The sequence below is a fragment of the Canis lupus genome, chromosome 17 (genome assembly GCF_011100685.1).
Source record: "Canis lupus familiaris isolate Mischka breed German Shepherd chromosome 17, alternate assembly UU_Cfam_GSD_1.0, whole genome shotgun sequence".
Taxonomy (NCBI): domain Eukaryota; kingdom Metazoa; phylum Chordata; class Mammalia; order Carnivora; family Canidae; genus Canis; species Canis lupus.
In genome coordinates, this window is record NC_049238.1 from 21,204,531 (window position 1) to 21,217,585 (window position 13,055).

General features: G+C 48.9%; 1 protein-coding gene across 1 annotated transcript; it reads left to right on the forward strand.

The window, feature by feature from the left end:
* Positions 1-1,709: 1,709 nt before the first annotated feature.
* On the forward strand, positions 1,710-6,117 carry TCF23 (transcription factor 23). The gene is made up of 3 exons (XM_038561056.1): positions 1,710-2,099; positions 2,890-3,132; positions 4,972-6,117. Exons 1-3 carry the CDS (start codon positions 1,878-1,880, stop codon positions 5,083-5,085), a joined length of 579 nt encoding a protein of 192 aa, XP_038416984.1. The 5' UTR covers positions 1,710-1,877; the 3' UTR covers positions 5,086-6,117.
* The last annotated feature ends 6,938 nt before the right edge of the window (positions 6,118-13,055 follow it).

Consider the following 13,055-nt stretch of genomic DNA (forward strand, 5'->3'; position numbering starts at 1 on the left):
GCCACAGTGTGCCACAGACCCAGGATTGTGTTTAACTCTCTGCAGTGACAGTAAAACAAACAAAACAAAACAAAACAAAACATGGTGTGCATCTTTTTTGGTCTATTTTCTATAGAGTAAAACAAAAAAGAATGTGTATCTTTTTGGTCTAGTTTGTATATTTCATATAAACACATAAAACGTCATGTTTAACAGCTTTTGGGTTTTGGTGTTCTTAATCCTGGCTAGGATTTTATCAGACATATTGATCTACAACTAGGTTTTTCTCACTTAACCATGCACCTTGGAGAGTTTTTTTCATGTCACTCTATAGAGGTCTTCTTTCTGCTACTGCACATCATTCCATAGCATGGATATGCCAAAATTTTTTGTTTTAGATTTTATTTATTTATTCATGAGAGACACAGAGAGAGAGAGGCAGAGACACAGGCAGAGGGAGAAGCAGGCTCCATGCAGGAAGCCCCGACATGGGACTCCATCCCGGGTCTCCAGGATCACGCCCTAGGCCAAAGGTGGCGCTAAACCACTGAGCCACCCGGGCTGCCCAGATATGCCAAAATTGATTTAATCACTTCCTGACTGATGGACATTCAGGTTGATTTTCCTTGTCTTCCTTTTTCCTTTCCCTGGTTGGCTGGGGTTCTCTCTCATTCTACTACATACCTCCACCTTTACTTCTCTGTCCTCTCTATACTTTATCTATTTTGTCTCCCCTGGAGTTCAAGATGGGCGGACAAGGGACATGTGAGATGGATTGTGCAGCAAGAAAAGGTTGGAACTTGAGGACAGGCAGGGGATTCTGTGGTAGATTTGCTGTTCCTTCAGCCTTACTCCTCCTGACCAGCTGTATGGAGCATATGGTATACCTGGTCCTTGCCTTCAAAGACCTCAGGTCTAGCATGGGGACAGACATGTGAGTGACCCACCCAAGGCAGAATAACATAGGCTGAAGGGGCAGCCTTCCAAGCCTAACTGGCTGCCTGGGCTCTCTGCCCACCCCCATCACTCACTAGCTGTGTGATGTTGGGCGAATTGTGTCACCATCCGGGACCCATTTTTCCATCTGTAAAATGAGGATATAAGAATCTCTTTTTTCTTATAAGGTTGTTCTGAGAAATAAATAAAAGAATATGTAGAAGGTGCCTAGCACAGTGCCTGGCACATAGTGATCTCAGAACACTGAACTGTGAGGAAACTAGCCAGAGTGAGGCCATGTATAAATCAGGGTACCGATCGAACAGGGAGACATGGGCTCTGGGCTCTGTGGGGTTTGAAGAAATCCTCACAAATGAAGGGCATAACCCAACCAAGGAAGGCAGCCTTTCCACCTGGAGGAAGGTATTCTGGGGGATGGAGAAGCACTAGGGTAGAAATAGGAGGCCTGCTTGGGGGATGGGAAGTAGTGCCTGTGGCTGGAAGGTCACGTTCATTGGCAAGGGGAGGAAGGGTCCTTTGAGGGGCATGTATGGGCAGCCTTCTGGTGGAGGAGGAGGTTCAGGGCCCTTCCTTGGACTTGAGCCTCAAAGCTAGAGTTGCATGTGCCTCACAGGACAACTGTCAGGGTCAGGCGAGGCTCTGGGAGGGAGCTCCCTTCCCACCACCCTGCTGCCTTCTTCAGCAGGGGCCTCCTCCCAGGGCCTGGCCACTCCCAGCATCCAGTACCCCCACCCCTGAGCCGGTTGGAAGGCAGGCAGGAGGCTTCTCGCGGGGGCTGTGCCGGGTGGGCGGTTTTCCCAGAGTGAGGAGTGAAGTGGGACTGACTTGGCACCAGCTCGCTCAGATATAGACATTACTGGCCGGGTGACCAGCCTGCCCAGTTAGCTGGAGCCCAAGTTCTGGTCCTAGGGGCTGCCACAGGACCCCCGAAGGGGCGTGGCATGTCACAGCGGGAGGTCGGAGGGGCACCGGCCATGCCAGGTGTGGGGCGGAACCCGGCTAAGGCCACGCTGCAGTTGGTAGCGGGCACTGGCAGGAAGAAGAGCCGCCTGAGCAGAACAAGGCAGGACCGGTGGGAAGAGACCAGCTGGAGCAACCAAAGGTGGAGCAGAGCTGCCCCGAGCCCCCGAGGGGTCAGGGCCAGGAGCCTGGCTCCAAGCCGGGTAAGGAAACAGTGGATTTGTGGAGGGAGCAGGGGGAGGCAGGCGCTGGAGGGGCTGAGGTGTCACCTCTGATGCCAAAGCCTCACTCAGCATTATGTCCCAGTCCAAGAGGAAGACACTGGCACCTCCCACTTCAAGGCGCCACGCTTGGGTGGCTGCGAGAATTCGACGGGACCAGAGTGGCTGGGAGCCCTTTCTTCTTTACCGCAGTTGGGTCTTCTCCCAGGACCTGGTGGAGCAGGGGGTCAGTCCTGCAGAGCAGGGGTGGCTCTGCATTTCCTGCGGTTCCGGGGAACCCCAATAAACAGGATTCAGACATTTCAAGGTGCAGATGGAGCAAGGCCTAGAGTATTAGAGAGAGAAAAGGACTCTCGGCTTCTGAGCCCAGCCTTGCCACCCTGCTGCCATTTGACCCCAGGTGACACTTCTCTGTTCCCTCGGCCGTAAAGCGGGGCTGGACTGAGAGCAGACAAAGAGGCCCTGAGGTCTCTGCCATGCGGCGCACTACTGCTCCGAAAGGAGATGTCACACTAGAATGCTCTTAGACACAAGGGGCAGGGACGCCTGGGTGGCTTAGTACCTGAGCATCTGCCTTCGGCTCAGGGAGTGATCCCAGGTCCTGGGATCAGTCTTGCATCAGGCTACATGCAGGAAGCCCGTTTCTCCTTCTGCCTATGTCTCTGCCTCTCTCTCTGTATCCCTCATGAATAAATAAATAAAACCTTAAAAAAAGAAACAAGGGGCAGATGGGGGTCCAGTCAGACCCACTCACCTGAGGTCCTCTGTGCAGAGTGAGGCCGGTCCTGAGAATGCTGCACGGGAGCGGAGCCGGGTGAGGACACTGCGCCAGGCCTTCCTGGCCCTACAGGCTGCTCTGCCCGCTGTGCCGCCCAACACCAAGCTCTCCAAGTTGGACGTGCTGGTGCTTGCCACCAGCTACATAGCCTACCTCACCCGCACACTTGGCCATGAGTTGCCTGGCCCCGCCTGGCCACCCTTCCTGCGTGGACTCCGCTACCTGCACCCTCTCAAGGTAGGCCACGAGCCCAGGGCCTTGGGGAGTGGGGTTTGGGCTGGAATGGACGTAGGCTTCCCTGCCCTGAGCAGAGCTGACATGAGGACTGGCTGCTTCCTGCTCTCTCAGACAGAGAGGCTGGCTCTTGGGACGGGGCTGACCCTGGGTGCAGTGGGGGTGGTGACTCAAAATGACTTCATGAAAATGTGGTTCCTCCAAGGGAGGGAAATTCACAGAGGCCCCAAGACTCTGGGGTGCCTGGTGGCAGAGAAGGAAAAGGAGCAGTTTCTTAGGCTGGGGCCTGGGAAAGGAAACCACACTGGGAGAGTCCTAGATCCCAGGGCACATCACCCCATCATTGTACAGTGCCTCAGTGTTCTCTGGACTTCTGCCATAGGAGGGATCCCTGCCCTGGGAGAACAAGGTCTCAGAAGGCCTCACTTGAGAAGGAATCAAGCTGGGGTGGGGGAGGGGCCAGCAGTGGGGGCGCTGGATCATGCATGTGTGGGGTGCTTCCTGCATGCACCACTTCCTAGACCAGGACCTACCTTTCCTGAGCCTCAGCTTTTTCATATGTATAAGAAAATAACACGAGCCTTACTTCCGCTTCAGATGAAATGAGATCATGAACGAAGGGTATAATCAACATTATTCACCATCACAATAACAGCAATAACATTATTTGGGTGCTAACCATATGCCAGGAGCTGGGCTTAGCACTCCAGTCCTTCTTTTCCATCCTCTCGTCCACACAAGAACCAAATGAGGATTACTTGGCAGATGAGGAATTGAATCTCAGGGAGATTAAGTGGCTTAATGCAGTCCAGCCCCGAGCGTGTCTGACCTCAGAGCCCACGTTCACAGCCACCAAGCAGGCCAAGGGTACAGAATTGTAAGCTGCTGGTTGCTGAGTGGTTTAACCGTTAGAAAGGACGTGTCATCTCTGCCCTCTGAGGCTAGACAGCACTGGAATGGGGCCAGTCTTGTTTTTTACAGAGGATATTTTCATCATCTCTCTCCTCTAAACCTCACAGTTCTGAAATGTCTTGAAACTTAAGATTTTTTTTTCTTTCATGCAAATATAGCTAAAATGCAAGCGCTTGAGACTACATGGGGGCAACTCAGAAATGCTAACAGTGGCACAGTCATTTCCTTAGCTGTAAAGTGGTGACCCAACTAAGGCCCTTGCATGTAGGAGGTGATGGATAAACATTTTGAAGAATGAACAGATGAGAGCCAGGTTCGATCTAGAACTCTGGCAGTGTTGGTGGGATGGGACAGTTAGCTGGGAGCAGTGCCCCTTTGGTGCTGCCCACCCCCATAGAGGGCCTGCCAAGAGGAGGGCAGACCTCAGAGCAGTCAACCGGGGGTTTTCTGGGTTGTCCTCGCTCCTGCTGTAAGGATGGGCAAGGAGGTCCCCAGCTCAGATGGACAGGGCAGCACTGATAAGCGTGGCCAGAGGTTCTGGGGCCAGAGGCTGGGCAAAGAAGAGGTCGGGACTGTTCACTATTAGGAGGAACCTCTCCTTGCCCCAGCTCTGTTGCCCTCCTCACTGCCCAGCTCCCTGGCTGTTGCCAGCTTCTGCTCCCTCCCACTATCGGGGGTAGGGGGAAGCTCCTTTCAGGGCCCTTGCTCTCATCAGACAGCTCTTCATGTGTTTCTCTGCCGGGCTCCAGTAGTCAGGAGAATGCAGGGAGTCATAAGTGGTGGTGAGCCCAAGACCACTGTCATCAGAGCAGTGCTGGTGGTGGAGGGTCTCAGGGATGGGGGGCTAGAGAAGGCCAAATTTGGGATGCCAAGGACTACGAGAGGCTGTAATAGTGAGCATGACTCACTTCCCATCATCGTCTCTTGCAGAAGTGGCCCATGCGGTCTCGTCTCTATGCTGGAGGCCTGGGGAGCTCTGGCCTTGACTCCACCACAGCCACCACCTCAAGCCACAGAACAAAGGAGGAAGAGGCCAGGCCCTAAGTCTCTGAAGAGGCAAACGGTCTCTTTCCCACGAGGCCACTCTCACCGGCTCTTGGTGACAAATGAGCATCACACTTGCCTTTTTCTCAAGTTAGGGACCTGGATTCTCTATTGGCCCTGCTTGTCTTTACTCTGACTCTCAACCCTGGGATGAGATGGACTCAGGTTCAGCTCCAAGGTTCCAGCACACAGACCAGGCGAAGCAATGGGCCCTTCAGCGATGGGAGAGTACCCCAGGAGCACCGGTGGGGCAAGGGTGGGGGGCAAAAACTTATCTTGGCACTGAGGGCTCTGCTGTGGCAGCTGCAAGGGAAGTGGGAGAAGAAGGGGTTTGGCTGGGTTGGAAGCTGAGTTAGGGCACCACCTCCTGCCTTTCTCCCCTTAGCTTCCCACAAAGCCTCCAGACAATGCAAGAACAGAGACATGGCTGAGCTGGTGCAGAGGTAGTGGCTTAGGGCGGCCGCAGCTGCAGGTGCTGATGGGAAAGCCAAGGGCAGGGCAGGCTCTGGGTAGCTGTGATTGTGAACAGAACTGGGCCAGGGTCACGTAGCCAGATGGAAACTCAAGAAAGGAACCTGTTTGTTATTGTTCCACAAGACCTTACCTGATATCCAAAAAGCAGTGGCAAATTTAGGAATCTAGTCTACACTGTGATCTCTCCAGCTGACCCTCATCACTACATTTCCTCCCTCTCTGGGCTCTGTACCCTACCGCTCTCTTCGCGATATGACTTCTAATGTACAGGTTAAGCCAGAAAGCTTGCATTGCTCACTTTCCTGTTTCCAGAGGAATTTTTTGATGGTCCCAGCCGCCCAGTTTGATATGATCTTATCCTAGAGGCAGGTCTACCGGAAGTGAAGCAGACAGCACCCAAAGGCCTTCTATCTGAAGACTACTGATGGACCAGATTACATCTTTGAAGGACCTTAGAAGGAGAACACTTATCTTTTCCAGGGGATGATAATTACAGTCTTCTCTTTCCATTGTGTTAGAAACCTAACCTCCAGGAAAAACAAGATAGGCCTGAGTTCAGTGGGTTCTTTGTATGATTTTGGCCTAAGGCCTCACTGGCTGTGGAGTTATTTCTACAATCTGTCTACAAATGAGCTGCCCAGCCCCAGCTCCTCCCCCACAGGCACTGGCCTCCCAGGCACTCCTTAAGTCTTGCTGTGCGGTGTCAGAGATCTCTGAGAGCTTTAGTGCAATTTCTCTCTGGCTCTGAAGAAATAATTTGAGAACGAATCACAGAGTCTACACACCCTGAAAGTAACTTTCCGGATTAGCTTCAAACCCAAAGGCACCTGAAGTCCAAAGAAGGAACCAGCTGTTGGTTAAAATTCAGTGTCTCAGAGGGGAAGGGGATGGACCAGGCTGACTAGAGTCCCAACGAGTAGCCTTAGAGCCACCATTGCCATCATGAGTCTAAATGAGGTTCTGGCATGATGAGCCACTGTTCCTCCCCTGGGCTGGACAGGGCAGCAGGGGAAAGGAGCTGAAGGGTGACTCAGCAAGTTGGAGTGGAGGCATTAAAAGACACAGAACGTCCCAGCCCAGCCACGGGCGCATGGGGCGGGCGGGGGAGAGCAGCTGAACTGTGGCTGGGAGCCATGGGAAGGTCTCCGCCAAGGCTGAACTCATAAATCTACCAACGTTCCACTGAGGGGCCTGCAGACCTTGTGCAGAACTGCTCCTGAGTGGCTGGATGAGGCCAAGCAGGGGCAGAGACCAGGTGTGGGTGGGCATGAGCACACTGTTCTTCACAAGACCATAAAAGTCCAGCTTGAATGTTCTATTTTTAAAGCCAAACAGCAATAACTTCCTGGTTGAGTTTGAAAGTGGTGGGCAGAGGAACAGATGAATTTCCTCCCAAGCTGGTGGCACACAATCTTTTTCTGGGAATGAAACTGGGGAAGTTGGTTTGGGGCATGAATTGGGGGGAGGCCCCCTCATGATGACTAAGGGGACTAGCTTGGAGCCTGCCCCACCCTACTGCTCAGGCTCCAACCTTTGCACCGTAGTAGCAGGCCCCCCTGGGGTGATTGCATTACCCTGGTAGAGGAGACAAGGTCAGCAAAGGAAGTTGAAGCTGGTGGAAGGCTGAGGAAGGGCAAATGCCATCGATACAAGTTGCTTAGGCTGCCCCAAGCTCTGTCTGGGCAAAGCTGTTTTCCTTCATCCCCAGGCCAGTCTGGGGTTCAGAGGTCATATCCTCCAGCCAGAGAGCACCCGACACAGGCCAGATTGCCAAAGTGCTGTGAGGAGGCAGGCAGAGTCAAGGGAAGGACCAGGGGATGAGTGGGAAGAACAGAGGAAATGTCAGGTCAGAGACGTGGATCTACAACCAGAACCAGGAATTCTTTGCCCCTGCAGCAGCAGAAGAAAAACACCTGCTCTCTGGGAGACTTTTTATTCTCACCAGGTCTGGAGGCATGGGGTCAGCAAGAGTGGTAAGAGGCAGTTAACACTTAGGTCCAAAGTCAGCTTTGGTTCAAGAAGCTCCAAAAGGAGAGAGAAGCACAGGTGACAAAGTGTCACTAAGGTGACCTAGCTCAGGAGTCAGGAGTATGGCTGGTCCACTTGATTAGCTGGTACTGCCTCCCCAGGTGCCCATGACAGCGGGAGAGGCAGTGGTAGCCAGGACAGCTTCCCCAGAGCTAGATGCGCATGTGCTTCCTGAGGAGTGGCCTAGCTGCGGGGCAGAGGCTTGGGCCCTGGGAGGAGCAGACCTGGCCCAGGAATGCCTAAGTAGAAGGTAGAGACTGGATTTTACCAGTTGAGAACTAGAGTAATTAAAACACAAGATCTAATCTTTCTGAGAAATTCCTTTTCTCTTCCTCTTGAAGGGGCCTGGCTAGGATGAATCAGATGGCACTGTCCTCCTCTTTGGTGGCACAAGCCCTAAACTCAGGGCCCCTGCAAGCTGGGTGTTGTAGATTAGGAGTTGGCTCACTGGCCACAATGTACCCTATCCAGCCACCTCCTTCCTTGCCCTGTATGTTTTTGCAAATCAGTTTTGTGGGAAGACAGTCACATTCATTTGTTTACACATTACCTAGAGCTGCTTTCCTTATACCACAGCAGAGTTGAATAGCTGAGACAGATTAACCCTAAAATATTCACAATATGGCCCTTTAAGAACAAGTATACTGACCCTCACTCTAGATCATAGGTATTCAAAGTGTGGTCTGGGAACTCAGGGGGTTCCCTGAAGCCCTTTCTAAGTGGCCCAAACCATTTTCATAATATAAGATGCTATTTGCCTTTTCTCACACTTCTGTCACACATCATGCAATTTTCCAGAAGCCGTACAACATGTGATATTGCAACAGATGGAATGTAGAAGCAGATAGGAGAATCCAGCTGTCTCTTACAACAGACATTAAAGATATTTGCAAAAATGTAAAACAATGCCACTGTCCTCACTAAATATTTTCTGATATGCAAAATAATTATTTTTCATAAAAATGTTATATATATTCACATAGAGTGGATTAATTAATGCAATTATTTGAAGATTTTATTTATTTTAGAGTGAGAGAGAGAGCACGCTAGTGCATGCAGGTTGGGGAAGGGCAGAGGGGGAAGGAGAGAAGCAGATCCCCCCACTGAGCACAGGGCTTGACTCCATGCCCTCCATGCTGATCTGATCTGGATCTGTATGACCCTGAGATCATGACCCAAGTTGAAACTAGAACCAGTCACACAACTGATTGAGCCACTCTGGTGCCCCTAATTAATGTAATTTTTAAATAACAGCAAGATATCAGCTGTTGAGGAGCAAAACAAGACAAGGGACCATCTCAATGGTCTACGGCAGGAGCTGCAGAATTATGTGTAACCTACAGAAGATAGCTGAAGAAGCTGATTGTGCACTGAATAAACTGAGAGGTAATGAAGGGCAAAGACGATTGCGATGTTTTTTTTTTTACAACTTACGATGTAAGTTGAAAAAACTTACAAAAAGTTATGATCCAGAAATCAGAATAAGAACAATCCGCCATGTTAAGGATGCTGAAAGGAGATAAACAGGCTCAGTAAATCAGGCCTAAATAACATCAGTTACATCAGCCTTCAGTGGGTTGGAACCTCTGGGTTGGGGCCAAGTTGGATGAAAATAGATCCTATGTCCCACATCCCAGAAACCACAGCTAACTGCACGCTGGGTGGAAGAGCCCCTGGAGCTCCTGGCACAAATATAAGTACATTCTCTGTAAAAGTGCAAATTTTAAATAGGGCACGGGGAGGGAGCCACCCATAATTGATGCACCCATGTCCAGTGAATAGAAAACTATCAAGGTCTGATATGCTCTGAGAAGACGTGCAGTAGCATAAACCAGAAGTTGAAGCAAAGCTCAGCTGTAACTGCTGAAGTGTGGGCATGTGCCAAGCCTGCTAGGAAGGGCTACATCTCATTGCAAGAAGGGATTGGCCCTGATGCTGAGAGGACTGCCAGATGTGGGATGTGCCAATCAGCAGAAGTCCTCCTTTACAGGCCAGGCTGGTGAATAACAGTTCACTAACAGTTATAGTACTCCACCAACTGGCCAAGGAAGTGAGGCTCCCTTTGGACCAGTCTCACCTATATTGGCAACAACATGCCCCCACCATTATTTTCCTGGGCATAAAGGCAGACCAGGATAGATTTTTTTTCTTTTGGAAGTTTCATCATAAAAATATGCCATTGACCCAGATAGGCAGGCTTTTCATACCTTACTATAAAATGAATATCTACTTGTGTCTTTGAAAGGTGGAACTCTAGGGGCACCTAGGCCACTGAGTTGCATAAGCTGCCAACTCAGAGCTTCAAACCCAAAGGCGCCTGAAGTCCAGACAAAGAAGGAACTAGCTGGGATCCCTGGGTGGCACAGCGGTTTAGCGCCTGCCTGTGGCCCAGGGCGCGATCCTGGAGACCCGGGATCGAATCCCACATCAGGCTCCCTGCATGGAGCCTGCTTCTCCCTCTGCCTGTGTCTCTGCCTCTCTCTCTCTCTCTCTCTCTCTCTCTCTCTGTGACTATCATGAATAAATAAATAAAATCTTAAAAGAAAAAAAAAAGAAGGAACCAGCTGTTTGTTAAAATTCAGTTGCCTCTGCTGGGGATTTACCCTAAAGATACAGATGCAGTGAAACGGCAGGACACCTGCACCCCAATGTTTATAGCAGCAATGTCCACAATAGCCAAACTGTGGAAGGAGCCTCGGTGTCCATTGAGAGATGAATGGATAAAGAAGATGTGCTCTATGTATACAATGGAATATTACTCAGCCATTAGAAACGATGAATACCCACCATTTGCTTCAACGTGGATGGAACTGGAGGGTGTTATGCTGAGTGAAGTTAGTCAATCGGAGAAGGACAAACATTATATGGTCTCATTCATTTGGGGAATATAAAAAATAGTGAAAGGGAATAAAGGGGAAAGGAGAGAAAATGAGTGGGAAATATCAGGGAGGGAGACAGAACATGAGAGACACCTAACTCTGGGAAACGAGCAAGTGGTGTAGAAAGGGAGGTGGGTGGGGGGATGGGGTGACTGGGTGATGGGCACTAAGGGGGGAACTTTATGGGATGAACACTGGGTGTTATGCTATATGTTGGCAAATTGAACTCTGATAAAAAATATACAAAAACAAAAACAAAATAAAATAAAATGAGAAAAAAATAATAAAATAAAATAAAATTCAGTACCTCAGAGAGGGAGAGGATGGGCCAGGCTGACTAGAATCCCAACAGGTAGCCTTAGAGCCACCATTTCCATTGTGAGGCTAAATGTGGTTCTGGCATGACAAGCCACTGTTCCTCCACCATGCACTCTATTTGTGCTCTTGGTTTCAGATCAGATCAAGATCTCAGGATCATGTGATGATGATCCTCGAGCTCCTTAGGCTTTGCACTCAGCATGGAGTCAGCTCTCTCCCCCTCCTTTTGTCCCTCTCCTTACTCACCTAAGCTCCTATGCCTCTTGCCTGGGCTCTCTCTAAATAAATAAATAAAATCTTTAATTTTTTTTTTTTTAAAGAAGAGTGGAACTCTACATGGGGAAAGATGGTGTTACTAAAAAATTATGAAATCCTTGGCTGCATTTGAAATTCCAGGCTGAGTACAGGACCAAGGAGGGTAGAAAATCTGTAGAAAACAGATTTTCATGGGGCTCTTGTTATGTGTGAGATATGGGGGAGTGGAGAGAGAACAACTGAATAGCTCTTTTTAAAAGGCAATGTCACTTTGTAGAAGAGATCTTGATATTGCAAATTGCTCCAAGAAACCAGCTGTTTAGAAACACCACCAGTGAAGCGGTGGGTGTGTTATTAATGCCATGCTTATTTAAGACTTGGAACGGAAAGGGGCTGGTCTCATGCATATTAAAAGAAGCCAGAGCTTTCCACAGCCTCCCGAAAACAGTACAAATCCTAAGTCAATCATTATATGTCTGTCCTCCTAAAGCCCTTTTAAGAGGAAAAGTGTTCGTTCCAGCTAAAGATGACACAGAGATTTGTGGGGCTTTCTGCCCACTCTCTTTACTGGAGGATTTTTTTTCATTCCTGTATTACAAGGATAACTTTGTACAAAGTCAGAAGTGGGACCGTCAAGAAGTCTCTTACAAAGACCTAAATTGACAAAGCATCTATGTTGAAATAACTCCTCTGGCTTTACCAGAATCTTCTCTTAAATTTGCATCCTGAGCCAGAGAAATCACTTATTTTGAAATAACTCCTACCTCTTCCCAAATTGCAAAATTGTGGAAGAAAGTGACTCTGATCTTCATAGAAGGGTATCTAAAGGGATTGATCAGTTCTCCCATAGTCTTTGTTTTATCCCAACTTGATGTGGTCCTGGATGATTATCTCATCTAGTACAATAATTACTATTCTCTCCGGGCTTTCATTCAACTCGTGCTCAGTTATGGCAACTATGCAACACTGTTTTTCCAGAGACGCTCTAAACAAATATGAAGAAACAGAGCAGGAAAGAGAAAACTTGGGGTTGTAAAGCATACTTGACTCTGAATTAGAAATTACCTGCCTTAGAGGACTCCTGCATGAGTGACATGTTTTCTAAGAAAAATTGTTGGATTTCCATTTCTGACAGTATGGTGGACTAGATATGCAGGGAAATCCTCCTGGTACAGAACACTCCAAATGATGGATAAAATATTAAAAACATACTTTTAGGGATGCCTGGGTGGCTTAGTCAGCTAAGCATCCAACTCTTGGTTTTGGCTCAGGTCATGATCTCAAGGTCCATGGAATCAAACTCCATGTTCAGTGTGAAGTCTGCTTGAGATTCTCTCCCTCTCCCTCTGCTCCTCCTCATCCCTCAAATAAATAAATAAAATCTTTAAATAAAAACCCACATATTTTTAAATGCATTTTTGAGCCAGCAGAAAAGTAGGGGAAAGGAATAGAAGAAAGGATAAGAAATCATAAAATAAAAAATGGTAAGCCAGCACTGAAGCTAGTATTGCCTTAGTAGTATCTACAGATTGTTGGTGGCCCAGGCCAGGGTTTTAATACACCAAATTTGGATACAAGAGACAAAGCCTGGGGCCCATACAAAATGGGAAGTTGAGTCAGAGATCCTGTCCTAAAGCTGGAGTCACCAAAAGGCAATACCCTCAGTATGTAAAAGAGAGTTGTCCACACTTTGCCTAAATAGACCTTGGCTAGGGTGGGAGATGGGGGGAAGTTTCCCAGAGATTTCTAAGTCGTCAAAAACAAAAAGCCAAAAATTTCAAATGGTCTCAGTTTAGAAGTGTTTGTAGGCACAAGCAAGTACAATTTCTCTCCAGAATAATATATTTTAAATCTAGGCTTTGGGGGCACTTGGGTGACTCAGTGGTTGAGTGTCTGCCTTCAGCTCAGGGCATGATGCCGGAGTCCTGGTATCAAGTCTTTCATCAGGCTCCCTGCAGGGAGCCTGCTTCTCTCTTTGCCTATGTCTCTACCTTTCTCTGTGTCTCTCATGAATAA